Source organism: Tauraco erythrolophus, chromosome 4 (genome assembly GCF_009769465.1).
Source record: "Tauraco erythrolophus isolate bTauEry1 chromosome 4, bTauEry1.pri, whole genome shotgun sequence".
Taxonomy (NCBI): Eukaryota; Metazoa; Chordata; class Aves; order Musophagiformes; family Musophagidae; genus Tauraco; species Tauraco erythrolophus.
Genome location: NC_141468.1, coordinates 46,860,260 through 46,887,686, shown reverse-complemented (window position 1 = coordinate 46,887,686; position 27,427 = coordinate 46,860,260). Strand labels below are relative to the sequence as shown.

At 43.2% G+C, this 27,427-nt stretch overlaps 1 protein-coding gene across 1 annotated transcript in view; it reads left to right on the top strand.

Moving 5' to 3' along the window:
* The first annotated feature begins 14,393 nt into the window (after positions 1–14,393).
* The window catches only part of LIN7A (lin-7 cell polarity scaffold A), a 49,403-nt gene continuing 36,369 nt past the window's right edge, over positions 14,394–27,427 (top strand). Inside the window, exon 1 of the mRNA XM_086610286.1 lies at positions 14,394–14,673. Coding sequence (XP_086466412.1) covers positions 14,394–14,673 — 280 coding nt within the window. The remainder of the gene's footprint in view (positions 14,674–27,427) is intronic.

Sequence of the window (27,427 nt, the reverse complement as noted above, 5' to 3'; positions counted from 1 at the left end):
TTGTTCCTTTGCTGGGATTCCCGGCTCTTCAAATGCTGAATATTTATGTTAACTTATCACTGCAGTTCACATACTTCAAATGTAAGCCATAAATTATTCTGTGTGTTACTGAAAAATAAATGGCATTTTCTTTGTAGTTAGCTATTCTGGACACAATAAGGTAAATTATGGTTAAATAATTGATGTCTTTGTTGCTGTCTTTCTAATCCTGTGAGTGGCTACTGAGAGAAGTGACTTAAATTTCTGATTATGATGAATCTCTCTTGCCTGTGGAAAACAGATCAGAGCAAGAAAGAAAACACACCAATTCAGGTAGCTGCTGTCACGAGCCACAAGTCAGATGACATCATCCAGTGCTAAAAGGCTACAAACACAAAATATGCTTTAAAGGTGCACATATCCAATCAGTCTGCTATTGCCTGAGATTATGAGCGCATGTGTGTGGCTAATAGACACTCCAAAGATAATTACAGAAAGCCCCACAAGCATTTCCTTGCAATTTTTGCAAGATACTTGTCTTTTTTTTACCTCTGGGAGACTTCAGAAATTACTCAGATCCTTTCAGAATAAACCCTGAATGATCACTTCCAAAGCTCTCATCCATGCAGTTCCTTAAGTCTTTGCTCAGCTTTTCCCCAAGGAGTCCCACATTTTTGGAACCTTGTCGGACTGCTGACAGGATGAAGTACATAGCAGTTTGCATAGACATTCCTTGCTTCCCATAAGATACGTGAAGACAGCAGTATAATTCATGTTTCTTGATACATCCCAAAGCCTGACATTCTCAAATGTTACAGCAGTTGTCTAAAGCTGAAGCTCCACTGTGTTCAGAGAGAAGAAAAAGAAGAGGAAATACTTCTGAAGAATTTGCTTCCTTTGAAACATCCTCCACTCTTGATGATCTCTCCTGTCATATTTAAAGTCTATCTGCACCCAAAAAATCCCTTTGAATTCATTCTGTGTTTCTTGATACCTAAATATCAGTTGGGGCGGGGAGGGAGGGGGAAGTATGAGCAATTAGAAGGTTGTGATCGAGTATGATCTATCATTAACACAGTGATACAGACAGTCAAGATAACCAAGCCTCATACCTGCAATCCAGATAGAAACAAAGCCCAACATAACAAAAATTCATCTCGGTACAGCTGTCTCATTCCTTTGTTAGTGATGTGCTGGAGCCCTCTGGGGCGACGCTTTCCTGTAACTAAACAGTCACGGCATGCTGTTGGATTGCTGAATGAGCAAGGATGGATCCTTACAGGAAGCCCTATGGAACTGAAGAGTCATGCTAGATCCAAAAACTGCAGGAAAACTCCCAGCAGCTTGAATGTGACCTCTAGGCCTGACACTGACCAGCCCAAAGCAGAAAGCCGATGTTTATAATTTCTGAAATCTCTGGCCATCTGTTCTCTAAAGCTTTACAATATTTATATTCTGCACGTGTCTAAGCAACATGGCCAGCTTTGTAGTTGACTCATAATTCAACTCCCTGAAATTACTTCATTATATTAGGAAAATAGTTTAAAAAGAAATGGGAGTGGGAACCCTTTCCCTTTTAAATTCCTACATCTAACATCTGGAATGCGCCCATCTTTGTTTATGCTGTTCTATATGACTGAAACCAAGTCCCTAATGGATATCATTTAATGCCTGCAGCATCCTGACATTGCACTGGTAGAAATATTTAAATTCCCATTTTTGAGATAATTGAAACTTGGCTTAAATGGGCTCCACAACATTCATTTTGGTATGAACAAAACAATCATTTTTCTCTTTTTTTAATTCTCAGTGATGCAAAGCTAAAATGCCTTCCAGTGCCAGCTACGTTTTGTTTTGGGGTTAGTGAAAAATGAAGTAATGCCTCTAAAACGCCTAACAGCTGGTGATGGAGGCCTCATCTCAGCACCTGCAATTCTGCTTTGGCCTAGAGTATTGACCATCTTTGTACTGAAATATTTACCAACTCACTGACGGGCAAAACGCGTCTTTGCTTTGCCCAGTCTCTTGGATTTCTTCCATTCTTCTTCTGTTCTTGTAGATGCTAATACTCTAATCCATTACTAATAACATCAACCCTATAAACTAATGAATGCAATTCATAAATTGTGTCTCAAAGCGAACTCACTGTGCTCAGCATAAAGGCTAACTGTTCTTCACTTGCTCACAATACCGTTTTGTTCAGCTAGCCTCTAAAATAATGCCTGTTGTGTTTTGTTTAGCTGCACTCCATCTAATTTGCATGGGGGAACAGGAGGAGTGGCTTTGAATAATGCAAGTCCAAAAGCCCAAGAGTTCTCCACAGAAGCATTCCCCTACTCAACTTTCCAGGGAATTAGCACAGCTCAGTATTTGCAGCACTGGATCCTAAAATATCCTTCGTGCCTCACTGCAGTTCATTTGGTAAATATACATGTACACAGAGACTCAGCTCCTGCATGTATCACTGAAAGTGGTTTTAGGCATCATTTCTCAGGGGTTGAATGCCATAGAAACACAGTTAAAAAGCATTTTCTGCACTTATTATTAACGAAGTCCCTCAGCAGACCAGTCTTATAGCACAAAATCCACTTAAATACTCTATTGAATACGCTATAATAGATTTACAGATGTAAATAGCCTTTAGCTTTTATCAGAAATACCAACACAGGCATTAAGAACGGTAGTGTTGGGACCTCTAGATATATCAAACATGGCTGTTTAACTGAAGTGGGGGGGCCAAGGAATAATAGCATGACTGGGGAGAGTGGGGAATCAAACTTTCACAGTCTGTCTCCAGAGAGACAGTCTTCCTGCATCAAGTCGTTAGATATGACAGAGCTAGCCAAGGGATATTTATTGTGACACAAAAACAGACTTAAAATTGACTTTTTTATAAGAAAGAGTTTGTTTTTAAGCTCACTTCTTGTTGCCAAACCTTTTGAACCACAGCCACTTTCCAACCCGCAAAATGTTTCAAGGTTTAACACGCATCTGCTTTATCAAAAGTTGTACTAAATGCCCAGACCAGCTGTAGACCATCCTACTCCTCAGTCTAGAAACAAGGTTCAGCAGAAAGAGAAGGAGATAGCTAATAGCCCTCTTCCTTCCTGGTGGGAATCCGTTTCAAAGGGGAAGGCCAGTCAACACATGAATTTTGAGCAGTATGGTCTCAGGAAGTGAAAAGGTGTCCTCTCGTAGAGCAAAGAGGATATTACTGTTTCTTGGGCTTCTCAGCCAGGACCAGCTGAGGAGCCTCTGAGATCTCTGACACAGAAGTTTAGCTTGCTTCACTACTTCTGCTGGCTCTCTCAATTTTTTAGGGACAATCTCCTTTAATTTTAGGATGCTCCTAATGAGAAAGGAAAGAAAGGGGTCCCATTGAAGCTCAGCTATGCCCCCTGGTGCATACAGCCTCACAGTATGACCGTATACTGGCTACCATGTTACGTTATAGCAAGCCATTTCCTCCAATATAGAGCTTCCTCACAGCTGAAAAAAAAAAAAAAGAATTTTGGTGTCTTCTGCCCTCAGCATTGCAACAGTATTCGGTTTTACAGCATTAGCAGAGCAACAGCCACAGACATGGAGGGGGCCAGTGCAGGTCCAAGTGGCCAGGAACGCTTCCAGGGCCTGTGTGTAGGTGATGAGGTCCTACACTTTCTTCTCCTACTAAACAAAGGAAGATTTACCTTGACAGGAGACAGCATTTTGTCATGTAACACAGATAGGGGCTGTCAGAGCCCCAGTAGGACTGCTATCTCTCACTTGTTCTCTGTAAGCATGGAGTGCTCACCTTCGGCATGATTGCAGGGACCAGGAGGGCAGCCATAGGGCAGGGATACGCTGTGTGCTGCTCTCTTCATTTTGTTGCCCAAGTCTCTTATGCCTGAAGCCAGCTCTACTTCTACATTATCAGCCTGGAAGATGAGCAGTGTGTTGTGCGAAAAGCTTCTCCTTCAACAGCTACACAGAGTGAAAATGCAAAGCACACATAATTGATTTGGGATGGTATTTCAAGGTCCAGATATAGAGGGGAAAATCCTTCCAGCTTCACACCTTATGGTTCTAATCCCGCACCAGAAGATGAATCTGAATCAAGATCCTGAAATCCCCTGCTCTTCTTAAATTGTTATCTGTTCATATTAATAGTCCGGCTCTCTTGGAACACCCTGGAGTACAGCCAGGTTCAGCAGTTTTACATAAAGACAGTTCTGAAATCCTTCACAAGCTAGGAAAACAGACACAGGTTTTCTTTCGCATGGATACTAAGAACCCACAGGTATCTCCGAAGGGAAAAAAGAAAACAAACTTTAAATCTCTCACTGGCCCATCTGTGAGATAAAGAGTTTCCCTTCTTGCTGCCAGAGAACTCAAGCTCAAAATAATCTGTTCAGTCTCACTTCAGGAGGAGAAAAAAAATGAATGAACTGCAAAACTGAGACCTTTTGCAGGCAGAGAGCAAAAGAAAAAATGACAAGTCTAGCAAATTCCCATCCCACAGCCTGCTGACAGCAGTGCCCTTCTCTTGCTATTGTCCTCGCTTAGTTTCTGGGCTGCCCGGTGTTCTGACACCCAGTTGTCTCCATCTGAAATCCACTGACATTGCCTTAGTGATGCATAACCAAGTCAAACCCTAACTGCCCAAGCAGGTTTCAGACACAGCACTGGAGAGTGCACAACAGAGACATTCAATCCTATGAAGATCGCTTTGGTTCAGCAAAGCTTTTTAGTTCAGTCTTACTAAATGACAGACATCGTACAGGTCTCATGCTCCATTCTGGTTAGTAACTCTGGACAGCAGGGAAGGTCAGGGGGACATTCCGCAGCTGGTACAGCTGAACTGGCTCTGGAGACAGGAGGTAAAGCTGCTGAACTCAAACTTATTCTCATCACTCAGATTTCTCAAGTTCTTCCCTCTCTCCTAGCACGTGAGATATCATCAGGTGATAAAAAGAGCAGCTCACATGACAATAGGAGGAACTGCAGTAACAGGCTATAGTAACAGTATTAGGCTGGTCCAGGTGTCCTGTAGATGCATGTCATTGCATACAGGGCCTCATCCTCCTCCGTTTTCAGTGGTGCACCTCCACTACTCACTGGCAGGTAGCAGATTAGGTTAATGCGTGTATCTAATGCAGAGGATCCTGGACAGGGAAACTAAATATATTCCACTGATGCAGACGAGGGAAACTGCAGGAAGGGTGCTGGACAAGAGCTAGATATGAAAGGCTTGCTCTCAGGGTATGAAATTTTCTAAGTAAAGAAAAGGTGAAAATAAAGATCAGCAGTACTTCTGCATTTCCTCAGATGAATCCTTTTGAGGATTGTGAGGATTCATTCCCCTACCATATAATCAGTGCTGTTCCTTTGCTGATTTTATTAGCTAATTTTACTAGCTTCATGGCTGGACCAGCAGAATTAGACTCTGCTATCTTTGCATAATGTAATATGCAATCAACCGCTTATGGCAGATCCTCAATGCATCTGGGGCAATTCAGTACATGAAGTGCATATACTGACCAGGATAAAAGTACAGGAGGGCATTGTACAAACAAAACAAAACAAAGCAAAAAAAAAAAAAAAAAAAGAGAAAATATTACTTAAGTCAAAGGACAAAGTTGGATTCATAAAAAATAAGCAGAGCAGAATCAAGCCAGGACATGATTTTTCTCTTATAATTTCTCTCCCCTGCCCTGCCATCTCACCCTCTGGCAAAGCAAAAGGCCTTGGTTAGAGATAAGTTTATGGTCTACTTTCCTGTGTCACTGCAGGGAACAAACAACAAGGTAAAGCTAAGTTGGTCCCTATGCCCATCCTTGAGTCCAGTACAACTCCCCAACTCACATAACACTCACCAACTTACTGAGGAGGGACTGCCTTATCTCCTGTGTCTCAATATAGGTAGTCAGGCATCCAGTTTCACAGTAGGTCACAGCAGAAAGGTATTACTGGAAAGATGCTGAAGGGGCCTGTGAATTGCCAGCCTGAGCGTGTTCTTGGGAGAAACACAAACAGTGTGCAACCTGGAACGCCCTCACATAAATTATCACCAGGAACAAGCTGGCAACTGTCCAGTGGTCACTATGCTCAGAGTCACTGCCTCCAATGGCTGCTTGCAGGGCACAATTAACTGTATGTCCATGAGAGGTATTTGCTTGACCAGGCAAAGACATGTAACAAAAGGTGTGCCAACAAAGGGAGATGGTACCATCAAGCAGAGCTTCACTGCGAAGCACTTACAGGCTCATTGTAACCACTGACTAGGTGAGATAGTTCTGATCATAACTGCAGTGACTAAGACAGACCTGGAGAAAAACTGGAGGCTCATCATTGTTTGATGATAGCTGTTGATGTGACGGGAGTGGTGCTTCTGTGGGCCTTGTTCATCATCAGTGGTTGTGGAGAAAGCAGGGCAGAAGACCTCTGTGACCTGGTGTTAATCCCAGCAGTATATGTCTATTTAAAGAAAAAGTTAGGTATAAACCTTGAAACAGTGCTGCAGCCATTAGAGAGGAAAAAAACGAGAATTTGTTCTCTGGCCTGGAACGGAACATGGGTCAACTTGAAGGCAAATTTGATGGCTTTGAATGTGAATGAAGAGCAAACTTACCAGAATGGTGTCATCTGAGGGCTCTGAGCAGATGGACAATAGCGTGTGTTGGAGAATACTGTTAGTATACTGCCAAGAGGAAACGTTCCTCTGAATATTAAAAATGAGTTATCCAAAAAATCAGCCAAGAACCTTAAATCTGTACTTTTCAGGCTTCCCTGAAGGCCTTCCACAAGGTAAATATTGTATATTCATTTAATTAGATTATGAACTGGCTCAGGTACATGTTCTCACATTAGTTAACAGCACTGAAGCAAGTAAGTTTGCCATGAGAGCAAAAACAGAGTATGGGCAGATGTTTGCAGGATTAGTCTTGCATACTCTCCATCTCAGGAACTAAGATATCAAACTGCCTCTAGGCAAAGAAGTTTAGTAAAATGCTGGGACTACATGTGCGCGCACACACACACACATACATCACCATCTGTATGCATCTGAAACCCACATGTGCCCTGAAGCTGGTTTTGCCACTGGGATGCACCGGGAAACAGAATAACTTGGCAAGTGAGCGTGACTGCATTGCAGTGACCAGTTGTGATTTAATTGTTCACAATGTCACACAGATCAGCCTTGAAGTGATGTTGATTGGAGATGCGGAGATGACAACTAAACTGCTTCTTAGACCAAGACAACTTAATCATATCTCCCCTTGGCTCTCTTTTCTTCTGAAGAGAAAGTATTATTCTCAACAACAATCATCAGTAGCCCTGACATTCTAGTTCTCAGCAGTACTTAAACACTGTCATCTCTTGTAAGCATGTCACTAAAAAAGCAGAGGAAATCATTATCTGTCTTCTGAAAGCTAACATAAAATTATTCTTTTCCCTTTTTTTTAATAAAAAGCAGGACTGAAACAGAAATACTGCTGAGTTTCGTTTTAGTCACAACACTTTTTCTCCAAGTTGCCAGTTTTTTATTCTTCATTGGTTTGTTGGTGCTTTTTAATCCTCAGATTGACAAACCTGGTTATCTGTGTAGCTTAATCGGGTAACCGATGATTTCAGATAATACTTAAACTTATCTTAAACCTCATCTATCTATAATCACATCAGTTTTGCAAGCACCTTGCTTTTCTTCACTTCCTAATTAAAATCTGAAAATGCACTTTAGATCCCAAAAGGGCTTTTTAATCATATTTTAATTTTTATGGCTCCAAAAGGTACTTACAGAGTATACTAAAATCAGAGTTAATTACAATAACTCCTTGTAATCAAGGTCCCACCCATTTTCAAATGCATAGCATAATGTCACTGATCTCACACGAAAATTAACACAGGACTAACAGTTTCAGTAAATACAAGGTTGATAGCCAGTGTTATCTGTTGCACTGCTCACACTCCCAAATCAATTAGCTGGGGCAATTTTATGGAATTGTGGTTTGTCCTTGCACTTCTTTTTTTTCCCTACACCTATATACTTGACTATGCACCTATCACTATTAGTTCACCACTGATAATTCTAATACTACTTAAAATTATATGTTCTGCTATTTTAATTTCCTTTAAAGTAAGTATCTATTTCATGACCACATGTTTTTTCTCTGTCATCACCCCGTATAGGAAGGTTTTGATGGAAACAATGAGAAACCCAGTGAGCCACAATCAATAGACATATTCCCATGGACAAGTCTACTTTTTTTTTTTTTTCACTCAAAGGGTTCCTGTTAAGAAATCATATTGATCCAAAAATTCTATCCAAAATGCGTATTAATAGACTAGACAAAGAAGATAGGTGGACAATTCATTTTGCTGCTCTGTGACAAGGGCAAATCAATGTTTTTGTTCAGTTGCTCAAATAACTAAAAACACTGTGTGAATTCATGCATCATGGGTATGTTAAGTCTACAGGTACAGCACTTGCAGACAAAGCCTGAACTGGCATTAAACTAGCTAACTGAAGATGTCTGTGGCCTCACAGAGGGTAATTTACGCTCTTCTCAAAGGTCCTCAGTACTGACAAACTTTATGTCAAGACTCGATCCTTAAAACAGTCAAAATAGGTAAGTAATGGTAACAAAGGGAAACAGATTCAAGTTTCAGATTGAATTCAGGATATCCAAGGGTGATAATGGATTGAAAGTCTGATTTGTAACTGCTTCTGAACTGCCTTCCTGCCTAAAAGAAAAGGGTGGACCCTGTCCGCCAAGGTATAGCCCAGTTCCCCAATCAGAAAATGTGAGCTTACCAGCAACTGGACTGAGTAGACTGTCCACCTGAATTTGAATGTAGCCCTAGGAGAATTTCAGCAAAGTTAGATTCTGTTCTCCCTCTTGTCAACTGGAGTTGAATCTTGAAAAAAAAAAAAAAAAAAAAAAAAAGTATTTTTAAAGACCAAAGTGGTTTCAGTGTTTGGGAAAACAGTAATCGCACTATTTACAAAAAGCAATCCATTATATGACATCGAAATGTAAATTGAGTCCTGTAGGAAAGTACGATCCTGTGGTACAGAGTTGTACAGTGGAAAAGTACTCAACTATACACAGCTGTGCACCTGTAGTAGGACCTTCCAGCTTACCTGAAACATTATTTGAGATAGCATGGCTCTTCTGGGACAACATGAACTGTACATGGGAGTAATGCATATAGTTCTCAGACAACACTAAATCACATTTCTTATGGAAAACTGATGCCCAAAACTCTTTGCCCAATAAACAGACTTCTGTTAAACTGTTAGATGTCTCAAATAGTAAGTTCTGCCATGGAAACTGCATGGAAATAACCAATGAATTTTAAAAAAGGAAGGATTCTTTCCTCTGTAGATGCAAAATGCCATTCAAAAAGCAAATCTGAATGATGACAAAAATCCTCAGTCTTTTCAGAATTCATAGCCCGTATTACAACACAACTGCAATCTCTGCTTTGAGTTGTGCTGAAGTGCAAGGCAAAAGCGAAGTCAATGATCAGCACAAAAAAGAGAAAAGGCTGAATGCATGTTCTGAATGAGTGCTAAGGTCTGATCTAGGGTCTCAAAAGTTCTCTGTACCTCGAGTCTTCTCTGAAATAACCTGGAGTTTCATGCAATAGGCAAACGTAATCAAACTGTGTTTGATGGGAGAAAAACTGATACAGCTGATCGTCCTGCAAATAGAGTGCACAGCATTCCCGAGAGCCATCAAGTTGATACAAGAGCAGTGGAGTAACACATCGCATTTAATAAAAAGAAGCATAAACAAGATACAACTATAGCATATGATAGAAATCATCTATTTTGTAGCCTCGGGGTGAAATAAAGCAGCTGCTGAAAAAACTTTCCAATGTAAGGCTGGATGTGAAGACTCCTGCAGCAAACGAATTTCATGGGAAAGGCAGGTAGGAACCCAAATGTAAGTACCCAAGGTGAAATTTAGCCCTGACAAGACATTTAGTCCAATGAACAATATCCAGAATGCAGCTAAAGGGCATAAAACAGTGCTGTGTAACATAAACACAGATTTAGCTGTGCCAGTGTGGTATGGCCTCTTGCCACACATCTCTGTAGCCACCAGAAACAGGGCTTCCATCTCTGTTAGAGGTGGCTCTGGTACCGAAACGAATAGCTGCATTTATCACAGTACTCCGGTCATGGGGCAGCATCATAGATAATTATCCCGTGCAAAATTTAGGGCAAGGGGAGACTGTGCTCCTCTGGCAGCCACGCACGTACTGAGCTGTGCTGGGTTCTTCTGCATTGCATTGCGCTGCGTAGAAATAACTTTCCGGCCCTTGTAGCACCAATTCTTAAGGGAAGCCAAAGGGTCATAAAAGCCATGAGAGTAATAGATCCCAATCATTATCTCATCTAACCTCCTGAATACCTCAGCCGTTCTATTTTTCTTTAGAAGTTAGATCAAAGCAAGCCTTTTAGAAGGACCTCTGATTTTCGTTAAGATTTCAAGCAGCAGTGAGTAATTGGTCCCTATGTTATCCTTATTGCTGGAACAGTACATCTTACTCAAGGTTGAATTTGTTAAACTTCCAGCCACAGGTTCACCTTATGTCGTAAGACTATAAATTTAAAGACTCTAAATCCCTCCACTAACACGCCTCTTCCATATACATGGACCTACACCCAGTGATTTACCTCCTTCTTACCCTTTTCTTTGATAAGCTTTGACTGAGGTCCTTAAACCTCATGTCAAACCTGATTTCCCATCTGGAAAGGCAAACACCATATCTGCACACAATACTCCAGTCGTTTTATGTATGTTACGCACACTAGAAAAATCATTTCCCTGGTTCTATTTGCCATTTCTCTTTTTACACATTCGAGGATGACATTAGCCCTTTTGGCAACGTCACACCCTATACTCAGGACTGGTGAGGCCACACCTTGAGTACTGTGTCCAGTTTTGGTCCCCTCACTTCAAGAAGGACGTTGAGGTGCTGGAGCGGGTTCAGAGAAGAGCAACAAAACTGGTGAAGGGTTTAAAGAACTTGTGCTGTGAGGAGCAGCTGAGGGAGCTGGGACTGTTTAGTCTGGAGAAGAGGAGGCTCAGGGGGGACCTTATCGCTCTCTACAATTACCTGAAAGGAAGTTGTAGGTAGATGGGGGTCGGTCTCTTCTCCCACATTATGAATGACAGGACGAGAGGGAACGGCCTCAAGTTACGCCCGGGTTAGGTTAGATATCAGGAAAAATTTCTTTACAGAGAGGGTTGTGAAGCATTGGAACAGGCTGCCCAGGGTGGTGGTAGAGTCCCCATCCCTGGAGGTGTTTAAAAACCGTGTAGATTTGGTGTTGAGGAACATAGTTTAGGGACCCTGACAGTGCAGGGTGAATGGTTGGACTCGATGATCTTGAGGGTCTCTTCCAACCAAATGATTCTATGATTCTAAGAACTTAATGCTGAGACTGATATGTAAGAACACTCTTCCCAAAAACAATCTCCAAACCTGGAAAGTAACCACAGCATTCTTCATCACTTGCTTGCTGCAGCATTAAAATGTATCGTTTCTTAAATGTAACAATTTAGTGCAGCTATTCAGAGAATTCTTACCAGTAATTTGAACAATTTGTTAGAGAACTATAGAATAATTTAGGTTGAAATGGACCTGAAGAATATCCAGTCCAACCTCTTGCTCAAAGCAGGGCTAACTTCACAGTAAGAGCAGGTTGCCCGAGTCCTTTCCCAGTCAGGTTTGAAAACCTTGAACGATGAAGATTTCACAGCCTCTCTGGTCAATTTGTTTCACGGTTTACCCATTTTCATGGTGACTTTTTTTTTTTATAACCTGTGTTATCTAAAAAACATAGCCCCTGAAGCCTCTATAGCCACATTTTAGATCTTTGAAAAAAACTAAATTTTGTTTAAAAATTTAGCCAGAAAAAGTTTCTGGGCATCCTGTCAGCAACAGCCTTGTTCACTGGCACCTGACCACCGACATCACGTTGAAGAAGTGTCAGTAAGCCAGTTTCTAGTCCATACAATATAAAATCTGTTACTTCAGTTTAATTTCATTAGTTCAGTAAACATCATGTGATATTGAATTAAAAGCTCCAAAGAATCAACAAGTAGACTGGGAGTCAGACCAGTTGCTTCTGTCTAAAGCATCTGGTTCTTCCTTCCAAGGACCACCTTCCAAGATGGCAGGCTGGCTAGCACTCTTCCTCTCACCGCTAACTTTTGCTATGAAGTCCACTCTCTTCTGGGAATAGGCAAGAGTTACTGCACAGCTCCCTGCTTCATTCCACCCCCTTTCTCCAGTTGCTGAATTCAGCTGGACAACTTCTGAAATTTTGCCTGTTCAGTCGCTTAAAGTATTCCTAAGATAACTCTTTAACCTTCTCGAGCATTAACTATGCAGCTATGCTGATTAGGAAATGTTTAATTTAAGCAAATGCCGCTTTTCATCTTCCTTGAGTGCAGCTAATACTCCCATTCAACTCTCTCATCCAAGTGCCAATTGGCCCCTGTGGCAGAGCACATGAAATCTGACCAGCAGTAGATAAAAAAGGATAAACCCAGAACAAGAATATTGCTTTACACAGGCACCCTGCTCACACCCAAACATTGATTTTTCTGCAGTTATGTGTTTCTAAAAAGTTACATATTTGACATTAACATCACATACTTACTAATGGAAAAGTTACTGTTATAACTGTATTTTGCTTCAAAATGTCTTTTCACAAGATGACAGTTTAAAAGAGCAAGTCTGAGGGTTATGAAGTCCTACATGGAAAACAACCTGGGTGGCTAATTAACGTGGCACCTTGCTTTTAATATTATTTAAATACACTTTTATATCTGTAATAGATTTTTTTCAAGTGTCGTAACAGTTTGAGAGTTGTCACATTAGGCTGTTATAGCTCCAAATGTGTACTTTTTCTCTGTTCAGGACTATGAATCCAACACACAGTAATGTGACTACTTAAGAAGAGCTGTTATAATTTATGTTAATCCAGCTGCTATGCAAGTACATAAAATCTGCATAATAAAAATCCTTATGTTAACTTTGATCTTAAAAACTGACTGCTTGCAGGAACTGATTTGTCGGCTGGTATTTTAGCCAAATGAAACATTTTCTTGTCAAGATACCCAAATGGGCTACTGTTTATTGTTTATTAATTAGAGAAGTTTGTGCTGAATTCAGTTTATTGTAAGAAGTGGGTAGTTCATATACATTGTTTAAACTTGCCTAATTTTACAACGGCCAAATGTATTTTTAATCTGCTCTGAAAACTTTTAATGGCAAAATTTACACAGTTTCCTTAATTATCTGTACTAGTGCTTAAATATCCTTGCAGTTGAAAGATTTTATTGATGTGTAACCTCGAACTGCTGCACTTTCAAGTCCCCTGCGGTTTGTCAGATCCCGATGGGTGAGGAGAAGAATGCCACCTTCCTCTTCGGAGTGATGCTCCATCCCATCCCAGCGCTCCTTGGGCAAATAGAAGACTGCAGGTACTACACAGGCAAGAGTCAAAGAGGCCACCGTTCTTTGCTCAGTCATTCCTCCACACCGTTGTCCCAGGTAGGGAAGGCCGCAGAAACTCTGTGGGACTCTGCCACACCTTTCTCGGGCAGCAGCTGACCGGGTTCCTTCCACTTCACGTGAAGGATGAGGGTAGACAACTAAAGGGCTGCCTGTAAACCTCACCAAGCTGTAGCGCGATGCTCCACCTTCACAGATGGTCTTCTGTGGAGGCCTCCAAGCTCACACAAGCTGCAGCTGATCTGCAGGAGGCAGCCACCACATGTCCATGCCCAACCTCTTGCTCCGCACATGTGAGGACTGGACCCCACGCTGCGGAGACGTGCTGGGTGTGCCTTACAAGAGGTGCTGGGTCCCCTCAGGATGGTCGGGCCGCATCCAGCAGTTAAGAAAGAGATGACGGCCGGACCGCATCTGGGTCGATCTGAGACACGTCTGTTCGGCTGAGGCCCTGCCCGGGGGCCTGGTACCTCCCCTCCCGGCTTTGCGCTCCGACTTTCATCCCTTGCATCCATCCCTCGCAGGCAGCCCTGGGAACAGCGCCTCACCCAGACGCACCGTCCCCTGCTTGCCGCTGACCAGCCTCCCAGCCCCGGGACGGGGCGGAACGGCACGCCCCACCGCCCCCGGCCCAGGCGAGGCCGAGCCGCCGGATCCAGCCCCCGCCCGTCCTCCCCGCCCTGCGGCGCTGCGGAGCTCGCGGCCCTCACCCCTCGTCTCTCCCTCCGCCGGCTGCTGCGGCAACCCCAGGGCGGTGGGACCGGCGGCGACCGGCCCCCGACCCCCGCGCACGGCCCGGGCCGCCTCGGCCCCTGCGGGCTCCGGGGCTGCGCGCCGAGGCGGGCGCAGCAAGCCGGGGGCCTCCCGCCGGGCCCGGCTCCAGCGCCGCAACGATGCCGGCAGCCCGCGCCGGGCCGCGCCGGGCCGCCCTGCGCCCGCAGCATCGCGGCGCCCCGTCTGTGGCGGGCCGCCCTTCCCTGGGCACCTTCTCCGCCCCGCTCGCCTCCTCCTCCCACGGAGCCACCCTCCTCCTCCGCCCCCTCTCCCTGCCAGCCTCCTCCCCGCCCTTCCCCGCACTCCACGCCGGTGCCGGAGCCGCGCGTCACTCGGGCTCCAGCCCCGCCGCAGACATGGCGACACTGACAGCGGTCCAGCCGCTCACGCTGGACAGAGGTAAGCGCGGCTGCCGCCGCTCCCGCCCTGCCGCCGCTCCCTCGCCCCGCCGCCCCGGCCGCCCCGGCCGCCCCGCGCACTGCCCGGGGGTCCGCCGCGGCGCAGCGCGGGGTCTTCCCCCGCTGCCCCAGCGCGGCGGGCGCTGCCGCGGCGGCGGCTCTCCCGGCCCCGCGGTGCGTGGGGCCGGCGCCGCCGGCTGTGGCGGAGGGCAGCAGGGACGCGCCTCCCCGCGGGGCTCAGGTAGGAGGCAGGAGAAGGGATAAAAAGGACGAAATAAAACTTTATCCCGGCAGGGGAGGCAGGGCTTTGGGCTGGCATCCCACCGGCGGGAGCGCGGCGCTGCCGCGGGCGCGGGATGTGGCTCCGCGGCCAGCGCTCCGCTCCGCGCCGCTCCGCCGGGCGCCGGGGACGCTGCTCGGCGCGGGTCCGCCGCCTCCGCCCTGCGGGGCTCCCCCTCGGGCGCCCGTCCCCGTGGCACGGCGTCGCGGGCCCCCGCGCAGCCGCCCCCGCAGGTGGCTCGGCGGGGCGTGCGCGCCGTGGGGCCAGCGGCTCCGGCCGGCCGTTCCCGGCAGCGATTTGGGAGCTCGCACCTCCCGAGGAGACAGTCGTTCGTTGGCAAAATGCGGCGTTTTGGGGGGCTGGCGGGGTGTGCGTGTGTGTGTGTCTGTGCGAGGCAGTGACTGCAGTTTGTCTGTTCGCTGGCGTTAATGATGTTACCCTACAGAAGAGCGCGTCTGCGTACTCCTGCGGACAACTACCTGGTCCGGGTAGGGAGAGCGGTCGGTGTTCTGCTAGCCTTGACACTGTGTCAGTAACCTTTCCGAGGTAATGTAAGAAGGTGCTGAAATCCTGAAGTTCTGTTAAAATTCAACTTTTGCCTCCAGGCTGTAAAAATTGGTCCTCTCCCTCGCAGGGCGCTTGTGCCTGTAATAAGGCTCCGCAGAAATGTTATTAGATTTCCGTGGGTTTCAGAGGAGAGTAACTTACCATTCTGATTTGTTTCGCTCCTTCGGCTCCATCAGTTAGAGAGGTCCAACTGCTCCCTGTACAGTAACCTGAATTGCCGGGCTGTCCTTCCTGACTTGCATCCAGAGGCTCCGAGAGGCTCCCAGCACTTACAAATCTTTTACTCTTGAAAGCATGATTGTGGCCAGTGTCTTGTTTTTTCAAATGTTTTTTCCAGAGGATTAAGATGAGCTTTCGAAGTGAGATAGAGAGCTTCTTGCTGTAAATCCTATGCAAAAGAAACTTGATGAACTCAGTTTCAAAATCATAAAGCAGAGGTAAGCACCTTTACTGGAGCCCAGTTGAGAGCAAAACAGCCCACCGAGTACTCTGAATACAGTTTGCTGGATGGCTTAAATTCCAATGTTAGTAGAAAAGGAGAATCTAAAGTTATTCTTATTGAAATAACAAAGTGCTAGCATGCACTTTAAATTAAACTGCTCAGAAATCCACTGTGTAATCTACAGTTTCACCCTAATACTGTTTTCAGTAAGCAGGACAAATCTATTTCCTGGCAAAGGGTTGAACAGATGGCAATCCATTAGTAAACCTGTTTTTTTCAAAGGAAAGTATTACTATTTCAGAATTACACATTCCTTTTCATTACTAAAACTATGCTTTAAAAAAATCCACAATACACAAAAATGCAAATTAGTCCCAATTTAAATATAAGCATCTGTTGTATCTGTCCAGGATATGCCTAACCATTTGGCAGGAGTGCCAACATTACAGTCTCCCTGGTTGTCAGCCAGGTCTGATATTAGTGCGAGGGAGATGAAACATCACAGAATTATAGGATGTGACGTGCAAAAGGAAAATACAAACAAGAAGAAATAGATTTAAATACTGCACCTGGCCTGCAGAAGGCCGCTTCGTCAGAGGGTTACACTTCGTCACCCGTAACATGTTGCTGATACGTCAGCTGAAGAGGATGGGGTGAAGCAACCCCAGAAGCAAGTGGACCAAGCCCAGTCCTTCCAGATAGTTCCTCTGTAGTCTTGCTTTCACAGCCATGGAAGAAGGAAAGTGCTACATGGTGAAATTTTCCAGATTTCTGTTGCTTTTATTAAAGCAGACACAGCTATGTTTACTGTCGCTATGCTTTGCACAGCACTGCTGTGATCTTGGCGCAGCCCTGAAAAGTCTCGTACACTCATATCCACTTTGCCATGTCCCATGGAGAGCTCAGAGCAGTGAGCAAATAGTGAGCGTTTCAGGAGAGGTGGCATTAATAACCTTGCATTGCAGGTGGAATTGCTGCTTGATTTCTGTCCGGGAAGCATTCTGCATTTCCCCTTGCTAGGGGTCACCAAAACAGTAAAACATTGTATAGATACATACATCAGAAATCTGAATTACACTCTGACGTGGTCTCCTCCTGCACAAAACATACATACTGTATTCTAGTACAGAGATGGGAGCTTTCTTAAAGCCTGACGTAAATGGAATTCAAAACCTGTATGGTAAAATGAATTACCATTTAAAGGTGAAGGGCATGTTGTGTGTGAATGATTGAAAGCCAATTACATTCTGGAAGATTACTTCAGTCCAAAGCACAGGAATTAATTTCCTTAATTCCTGTCATCAAGTGCCTTTCTACCTGCACAAATGTGTGCAAGTTCCATTAGGGCTCTTTAATATGTGGAACAAGTTCACAAAATAATGGAAATTTTAATCACTTACAATTTAATCTCAAAGGCTTTTGCTTGACCTTTGTGTGGTGCTCTGCTGGGAGGGGGGGAAGGAATTGGCAACTGTTGCAGGGAGGAAATGTAAAGTGGTGGAGCTACCTGTGGGTAGGGCTTAGGGAGCTTTAAGAGGGTGGCCCCAGTGTTTGGGTGCTTTAGGAGGGGGAAGAGCCTGCCTACCAGGCATCTTCAACAGCCAAGTAAGTCTTCTCCATAAAAAAGTGCACACTTCCTATCTTTATTGCAAGTCTTACATCCTGAATCGATACCTCCCCATTAGTAATCCCTGGTGTGCATCAGAGCTAACTGGGGCAATTTTTTGATTTTGAATTTTTAAGATTCAAAACTTAAACCCAGAAGGTGTAGGGAGCGATACCTTGTTCCAGGTTGAGACAGAAAGTTACAGTGCTGTCTTTCATAAAATGACAAGCAAAAAAAAAAGTAAAGTTGGGATTTTTTTTTTCTTTTTTCATCTTATGTTGAAGGTCATGGATTTTTGACTATGTTCCCGGCTTAATTTATCTCCATTAAAAAAGAAAATGGTCATTCCAAACTGAAAGGGAGATGTTTAAAAACACCTATACAATTATTTTTTACTTCTTCCACAGGTATATGGATCTTGCTATCTTTAGTAAGAACTTGATTGACACCAGTTTTGCTCACAGAGAGCTCTGGTTGCAATTAGTTGACATTCTCCAAAAGTATTATTTGTATCGGCATAGCACTTGTCTCACTATATCTTGCATGTCATGCTTCTCTATACAGGGACAGGCAGTGCTGCCTTTGCCTCTTCTCTCAATGTCCTTTGTCTTCCACAGAGGCATTGCCTCAGCTTACCTCATGACAGCAATTGCTGCCTTCCTCTTTATTATCCGGAGCCCCATGTCTCCCTTGCATGCCATCTTCTGTTGTCTTGCTCTTCTGAAAGCCTCAGTGCAGTTCACTCCATCGCTCTGTGCATTTCCCATAACCGTTATCCATTTTCAGTGTTCAGCAGCCCAGTTTCCTCCTCCAATCCTCTCTTCTCCTGCTGTCCCACAACTGTTGGCATCTCACCAGCTTGACGCTGTCTCGAATGCTGCATACACATCCAGCGGCAATGTTCTGCTTTTCTCCGAGTGCGGTGTCATCTCCCCCAGCCAGCTTAGCCTCCTCACGGTTTTCCAAGGACCTCCTGTAGAGTTCCTGTGTGCCGCAGGTACACATCATGAGTAATGAGAAATTAAAGGAAGCTTGTTGGGTGTGGAATCACTTAAAGGGTGCGTTAGCGCAGTCTGATGGAAGCATTTTCTGCAAGTACCATTATGGTCCCAGAAGTATTTTGGGAGGGAGTAGATTTCTGGGCTTCCCTTGGCACACATTTTAGGAGTGGTCATATGGAGGTCTGCAAATTGAAGCAGAGGTCTTTCTAGCTGTGCATAATAGATGTTCAGCTCTTATCTGGACTCTTCATTTTGCTGAGTGTCTGGCAGATTTTTCATAAAGCTTATCTTACTTCAAATTTTACTCGTGCTCTTCCTTGCAAGACGAAAATCTACTCTGAAAGAAAATTGACTGTGTATTTTTTCAGATTGCTGCAAAACCTCAGTCCCTGTTCCTCTCTGCATAGGACCATCAAAGTGGCAGCTTTAAAAGGACACTTTTTAAAAGTTGGTCTTGTTTTTGAGGATGTTACACAACTAGCCTGTGCAAAGACCATCTCATAATTAAGAGCAAGGGAATATCTTTTCATGTGAAGGGGGGCTTTCAACTGTCTTTTGTTAATTATCTATGTCCTATTATGTTTTTCCTTATATAGTTGCTATTCATGTCACTGATGGTTTCGCTCCTTCGTGTGACTGAGGATAAAAGAAGAAATTTGAATAGACTGAATATACAGTGCTGATATTTTAATCCCTGTGAAGTTTCATAACAAGGTCATAGCTATTGGCTATTGACAACCACATTTCTCTTGCTTTCAGATATATCCTTGGAAACTAGAAAGACTTCTTGCTGTTTGCCTGTAATGAGTAACTGAGCTCTGTTTGGTTTTTATTAATTAAAACAAATACTTTTCCAGTGGAGTGGGTTGTCCCAGCACTTCCTGAAAATCCTTTATAATGCACCATGTTCTGTGATGATAAATAAAATACAAATGGGCTCGGAATCACCATCGGCTATGAGAGGTGGAAGACCAGCTGTTAGATGTGGTACAGGATGGTGCCTGACCATTAATACACGCTGGCACTTGTTAGAGTACTCCTCCTTCCTTTCTCCTCTCCTCCTCGTGTAATTTTTCTTCTCATTCCATCCTCACGGTCTACATAAATGGGGATTTTTCCCCATCTATCCCCATATATATGTATATAACAGAAATTGTACTGAACATAAGTTGCAGTAGACTGTGCATGTATTAGTATAATGTATATTATCTTGGGAAAAAATATGTAACGTTCTCATCAGGAAGAGAAAATCAGATTCATACAGTGTGAAATACAGTCCTTGACAGAGGAGCAGCATAAGGCCAGATCTCTCTGGCGCGGGGCGAAGCCCTGTGGAGCAGTGCTAAGCGATGTGCTGCTCCCCGCCTGGCTCCCTGTCTGTCACCGGGATGTCTTCTCCTGCTCTTCAGCCTAGCATGCTAAAACTGAAAAATACTTCTGCAAGTGCCACACACTCTAAGGCTAACATTTCTCTGTTTGGTATGCCAACTAAGGACATAAACATCACCAAATTCATTCTCCCAAGAAAATAAAAAAGGCCTATTGTTTGTAGAAACAGAAAAAAGAAGTGGCAATTCTGGTCACAGACTGAATATTTTGGGTTTTTTTTACATCAGTGTGTTAACATTTATTTGTTTTTTGTTTTTTTTACATATTTTTACAAAGGGATGGGCTAAGGTAAGTGGATTGAGCTGCTGATTTCTGGGTGATGACTGGGGACATTTGTGAGGAACCGTGCGGTTGAAGTGTTGGTTAGTTAAGTGCACGGTTCAGCCGTGCCTCCTGGTGCTGGAGTAGGAGCAGATCCCTACTGACACATCCTCTTGGGTTTTCATGAGCAGTGTGAAAACACCGGGTTTGAACAGTTAAATGCACATCTCCAGCTTAAGTGTCTTTGGCAGTACGGGCCTGACCTGAAGAGGTTCTGGGGCACATGGTGGCCCCGGAGCCCTGTGCCAGGCTGGAGGCACCTGGGGTGGACTGGGTGCCCGTGGGAGCGCACCGCTTCAGCCAGCCTCACCCTCCCAGGGAGGGCCCTGTCCTCCAGCCAAGAGCATCACAGTTATGTGGAAATTGAGTTTTGTCAAGGCACAGCAGGTGGAAATGAAAGAAAGTTCATCGTATTGTCTTCGGCGTGCAGCAGGTGCTGCAGGATCCTGGTGCTGCCGGTCGTCAGAGAGCTGCGCCTGTACCCAGGCAAATGAAAATGTCTTCTGCAAAACTTGTGGCATCTTTTAACATTAAGTCACCTTTGTGGAGTGTAGAGGGGGAATATCTTAAATTACCAGTCATGTTTCCTTCGGAAACGCTTAACTGATAATGAGGCGTATCGCTGGAGAATCTGGATGTGCAGTCAGGAAATGTTGGTGAGGCACCTTTGAGAGAGCAACCAGACTCATGGTCGATTGACGCCTGTGCAGGGGCGTTGTGCTCCTCCTGCTCTGGCAGGCTGAAAATATTCTTTGCACATGGTGGCAGTGAAGTAATCGTTTTAATCAATCTGAATTTATCCTGCGTAGAGCAAAGTGGTAAGCTGAGCTTGCCTGTGTGTGTCCCTCTTCTGATCCTTCAAAGGAGACCTGCTCCTGCAGGGGAGTGAAGTGGATGGAGGCTTTGACAAGCCCCTACACAAGTGCAGGTTTCACCGTTTGCAACAAGTTGCAATAGTGTTAATGATTAGAAAACACAAAGGATGCTATTTTTGTACGTAGTAAACGTTATACTCTCTATTTACAGATAATGTTAATAAAGAAGGATTTGTTTTATAAATAATATCCCTATGCTGGATCCTACAAACTTCAGTTTCACAATGATGTCTGGGAGACATTTGTGTAACTACAGAAAAAAGGATTAAGCTCTTAATGTAATTGTAAGTAAACATTTTGCTTAATTCCATCTAATTGCTTGAGTTGAACCCCTCTGATGATGTTACCAGACAGAAACTTTTTTTAGAAATGGGACAAATTACTGAAGTCATCAGCTTTCTGCAGAGGATAATCTGTCCTTTGAGTTCCCTGTTCCAGGGCACGTACATGTACGTCTCTCCTTAATGTGGATGACGCTCACAAGTGCAAGAAGATATGAACACAAGCTTTTGGCTGACCTATGATATTCAGATATAAAATAATGTTCTTGTAGGTAAAACAACAGAATTTGAAATATGAATTATGCTAAACTAATGATTTTACTTACTCATTAGAAGCACAAATAATGAGAAGTTGAGGATTTAAGAGGAAGCCAAGAAAAGGCAGGTAGATGGTGTTTTGAGAAGCACATAACTGTAAATTTGTAAGTCTGCTTTCCATCACGCACAGTTAATTTGTTTCACATGATGCATTTTTGACATTTTAAAATAATACTTACTAATGTGCTGTAAACTGTACATGTGTGTGTAAATCCAGGCATTTTCGAAGTTAATCTCAGTCAGTTTAATCTTCTTTTGAGATATTTGCTGGAGAGGCAGTCTCTGAATGAGAAATATTCAACTGTTAGTTCTCTATTCAGATGAGAAGATTTAATTCAGAAATGCACATTTACATATTAATGATGCTTTCCTGAGTATTTAAACCACAAGCTCAGATCTTAGATATGTTAAATTCAGAGGGAGGTGTAGGTGCATATTTGAGAACTGGTTTCACAAGAGTCCAAAACCGAGTGGTTAAATAAACCCTAACTTTCTCAAATGTAATTCCACTAAGTTACCGGGAAATGCGTACAGCTTCTCATAGTGCATTGTTGCCTTAGTGCTACTTTACTAATAATCGTAAAAAAGAGAAAAAAAATTTGGTTAGAAAACTGTGTTTCCAGAAGAGATTGGAGGAGAATTTTTCTTTACTATTTAAAAGATGGAACAATGAAGTATCCATTAATACACAGAGCATCAAAGCATAGATTTGGCCCAGAAGGCCAACCGCGTCCTGGGCTGCATCAAGAGGAGCGTGGCCAGCAGGTCAAGGGAGGTGATTCTCCCCCTCTACTCTGCCCTCGTGAGACCTCACTTGAGTACTGCGTCCAGTTCTGGAGTCCCCAACATAAGAAGGACATGGACCAGTTGGAGAGGGTCCAGAGGAGGGCCACAAAGATAATAAGAGGGCTGGAGCACCTTTCCTATGAGGACAGGCTGAAAGAGTTGGGGCTGTTCAGCCTGGAGAAGAGGAGGCTCCGGGGTGACCTTATAGCGGTCTTCCAGTACCTCAAGGGGGCCTACAAGAAAGATGGGGAGAGGCTGTTCAAGAGGGCCAGTTGTGATAGGACAAGGGGTAATGGTTTTAAAATAGAGGGAGGTAGATTCAGGTTGGATATTAGGAAAAAATTTTTTACCATGAGAGTTGTAGAACACTGGAACAGGTTGCCCAGAGAGGTGGTGGATGCTCCATCCCTGGAGACGTTCAAGGCCCGGTTGGATGAGGCCCTGAGCAACCTGATCTAGTTGGAGATATCCCTGTTCCTTGCAGGGGGGTTGGACTAGATGACCTTTGAAGGTCCCTTCCAGCCCTAACGATTCTATGATTCTATGATTCTATGATTTTAATTGTTTCTGTATAAACATGGAAAATTTTCTAAGGAAGAGTATTGCACAAAATAGGCTTTTAATTTATTTCTTCTGAACCAAAATTACATTTTTACTGGTTCTTTTCAATAGAAGCCTCGTTTAATCACTAATCCTTCACATCCACTAACTCTTTAATTTTCTTTTTCAACCATGTTTTCTGAAAAAGAGTAAATCTCCTAGACCTTAAGGTATCAATCCCTCTACAATCAGTTAAGCGTTGGGGAAGGATGTACTTGAAACAGATTAGGTGAATGACCATGGCCATCAGCAGCAATCTTAGCCCTCAGAAATTTATTTACCTTCAATAAATTCACTTCAATAAATTCACTTTTCAATAGATTGGCAGCAGTGTTTTTGTCAAATGCTATTTACTGAATCAGCACAGGAGCAAGAGGATAATATAGCTGTTCTTTGCTATACAGATCCAGACCAGAGAAACTTGAAGACAGCGTGATGGCTGTAAAATCTATGAAGCAGACTTTGGAAGAAGAGGTGGTTATATCCCTGCTGTAGCCTGATAGTCTTGTAACCTGATAGTCTTGTAACCCAATAGTAACAGCTCTGGAGTTGCTACTAATTTATGCAGCACATTTTACTTCCTGGCAGTGCAACCGGATCAAAGTATGCCAGGTATGCTCCTCGTATCTTAGGTAGATACCTTGTGAAATTAGGCTGCAACCCAAGATGAGTTCCAGTTCTCCTGCTCCTGTTCTCAGCATCATTCAACACGTAGGACACCAAGCAACAGCACTGCACAGGTGACAGTGAGCTCTCTGTTTCTCACAGGGGTTTTCTGTTTCAAAGTTTTGTTTGTAACTCGCAGCAGCAGTTCAAGATAGTCAAGGCTTTCTTCTAAGGTAATACTTGTTTCAAAGTTGAAAGTTAAGAGTGGTCAGTTATTGACATCTACCAGCAGAATATCTGTACCACCTGGTTTTGCAGGGATTTATTAACAAAGGATTTTATTTATATTGCTTTCTTCTTGCTATTTTAGCTTTTCACATACACACTTTCAAAGAACAGGTTTTTCCTTTCCTGAGAAATGACTGGTATGTAGCTAGCTACCAGAGGGGTTCAATCTGCAAAAAGCAATATCCTTAAATCCACTAAAATTGAAGAGGGAACGTTAACTCTCTTCTTGTTACCTGAACCTACAGTTAAAGTCATGGTAGGTATGCGTACGTAATGACTGCATCACATCCATTGTGTTGCACAAATGCCATCTTTTCACTGTTGTCTCACCAGAGTTTCAACCACCTAGAAAAACAGAAGATAAAATCGAAATGCTAGACTTCAAGTGGCAGTTTGTAGTGTCACCATGTACAAATACCAGTAGCCCACAGCCATCTTTCTCATCTTTCTGGTAATAACAGAAAAAAAAAAAGATTAAGATTAAGATTAGCTGGAGAGATAAGAACTGAGGAGAGGCAGCAGGAAACTCTAGTAATGACATATGAGCCGAGAAGAAAGTGAGAGTTACTGCTTTGGCTCAAACACGGTGCCTGTTGTGAAGGAGAATTAGCATCCCTAAGTTAACCTTACCTCCCTTAGCGAGACACCTGTTGGGGCCTTTTTTTTCCCTCTTCCTGTCTTCTTCCCTGCCAACAAAAATCTCTCTGATGCAAACTGAAAACACACACTGGAAGTATCAGTGTGGGAAAGGCACGAGGTTGCCCATATGGCAAATGCTTTTGTTTTGTGATATGCACGTAGGACACACAAATACTTACTTTTGCTTAGGCAGGGGAGCGAGAGAATGAATTTCAGCTAAGAGAAAAGTGTGTTGTTTTTCATCCTGTTTTTCTTCATTCAGGCAAGCTATTCCTTGTAATTAATTCTGCTTCTCTAGCTTAGTCAAATTTTTAATTCCTTCAATGATTTAATGTTTTTCTCTATATGCTTGTGGTTTAAAACACAAAAGCAGGTATTCTGTTAAGTAAGATCCTTGGGATATGTTAACGTACCTGCCTTTTTTTCTTTTAATCTGAGATCAGAACCTCGAAAGTGTTTATATTTGCAGTTTCAGCAGTGTGTCCAGTATGCTTTTGTCTAGTGTTTAAAGCAGCTCCACTCCAGCATGGTGTGTGGTATCTGCTGAGGCAGAACTGATCCTACAAGATCAAGCGATGTTGTGATCAGGAGACAGATGAAGCTGGTGGAGAGTTACCAAGGCATCTCTTTACAAGGTATCTATAGCTACAGGAGGAAGTAGACAGCGTCCTTGCTTTTACATAGCTCAACTTGTAGGAACTTAATTCGTTAAGGCCAGGTCTATTCACCATACTGAGTTTCTCAGGGAGTCATAGCTTTGCTTCAAAGGATTTTCTTTTTGTCGTTTCATAGTTTCAGGAAGTCAGACAGAACACCATTTTGTGTGTCCTGTGTAGGCAAATAATAGCTTGAAACACCTGAGATCTCTCTTTTTTAAAAAAATACTCACAGAAGGGCTGAGAATTAACATGAATAACACAAAGTCTGACATTACAAAATGTGCTGCTTCCTGTGGGAAACAAGGGTTAATTTTTCATTTAAAGAATGAATATATACTTATATTCATTGTATATAAAATATGTATGTATTTGAATACAAAATTAACTTAAACTGTTGTCTTTTTATATAATATTTGTAGCCAACTGTCCTCAGTCAAAAAAAGGACCAGAATCATGTCTCATCTGTTTTATTCAGCAGTGAGTGGCTAGCTATAAATCATAGTTATGGTCACGAAGAGCAGGTGTGATTAAGCAATATAAAGTCAGAACTATATACAAAGATAAAAAAAGAAATTTTACTGTCTCTTCCCTTTTCTCTACAGCTAATGCAGGGGAAAAATCATGACATTCAGTTTTAAGTACTGTGTTAGAAAATACCATAGTTTTCAATGCTCTTCTATTCTTTGCATTTTCAGCTTTATTTTTTAATCTTTTATCTCAAAGAATAATTTGGTTACTTATTTTCACACTGATGCTATCTTCAATGCCTTCTATACAAAAGCAGTGGATGCTGTCAAATGTAAAGGGTTGGTGTATCTGTAATTTCTTGATTTCTCACAGATGGCAAAATCTTCTGGTGAAAATTTTTGAACTCATATTTATGCACCTCTTCATCCTGATTGCTTTAGAGATTGCAATGAAACTAATAATTTGGAAGAAAAAAATTCTATCAGCTTTATAAATGATTAGGTTTTAAGGTTAGTTTTAAGTGCCCATCTTTGAAAATTCTGAATTGCATTATTGCTCTTCAGGCCTCGAATTGTGCCAGTGAAACTCATCTTATTAAATAATCCTAAATTACCCATTAATTCAATCTTTACTGTTTTTTGATTTATTGTTATTCCTTTTAAAAGCAACAGTGGAAATGTGACAGTATCAAGCCACTTTATCTAAGTATCTGATGAACTCTTAATAGTTTTAGGAACTCTATAGATTGATCTCACACATGTACACACACACACAGAGAAGTGAAATCTGAAAATTGCTGGCAAAGATGTTCCTGTGTCTTACATAAATTGTGTGAGGCTTCAAGGAAAAAAATGAGGACTGGCTCTACCTATGTGCAGTAATGAATATGCTAAGAAGATTGACCAAAGTATAGCAAATCCACTTCTCCCAGTTGGCCTTAAAGGTAGTTTAAGGCTATGAAAATCCCTAGCTGAGGAGAAGAACAGAAATCACTATTTAAAACTTAAGACAGTGGAAAGGGAGAGGAGATTACTCAAGACATTGTAGACATTGTGAGGTTCACAGAATGTAGAGGAGCATATTTTTTTTATTTAAGGGAACCTTTTGAATGTTGGATTTGAACAAGCAGAGTATTCAGGAGCAGTATGCCGGAAATGGCAGTATTTCAGTATTTCAGGCAGAATGCCTGAAGCAGCAGAAGTGGCTGAAGAATGCCCTGAAGGGCTTCTGTGATGTTGAGGATGCTGAATGGAGACGTCTGCACACGGTTCACTGTCTGTGTTTTGGATCACAGGTGGCACTGCTTTCCCTGCAAATAAACTGTGTCCTTTCTGTAAGTTATTTTGCAAAACATCTCAGACCTTTGCTGTCACGTTCAGGTGTTCCTGCCTAAGCTACTGGGAAAACTCATAGTATGTAACACTGCCTTGGGGTGTGCAACAGCTGGGTCACAGGCTGTGTGTCTGAGAGATGGTGTGAAGCAGAGAACTCGGATGCCCATGATGTGCCTGAGAAGCTAAAGCCAGACAGAACCTGGGTGCAGCTCAAACATATAGAGTCATGTAGACCAAAACATGGTCTGATGAGTAGCCTGAAAGAAAGAAAATGAGCCTGCCCCAGGCAGTGGGG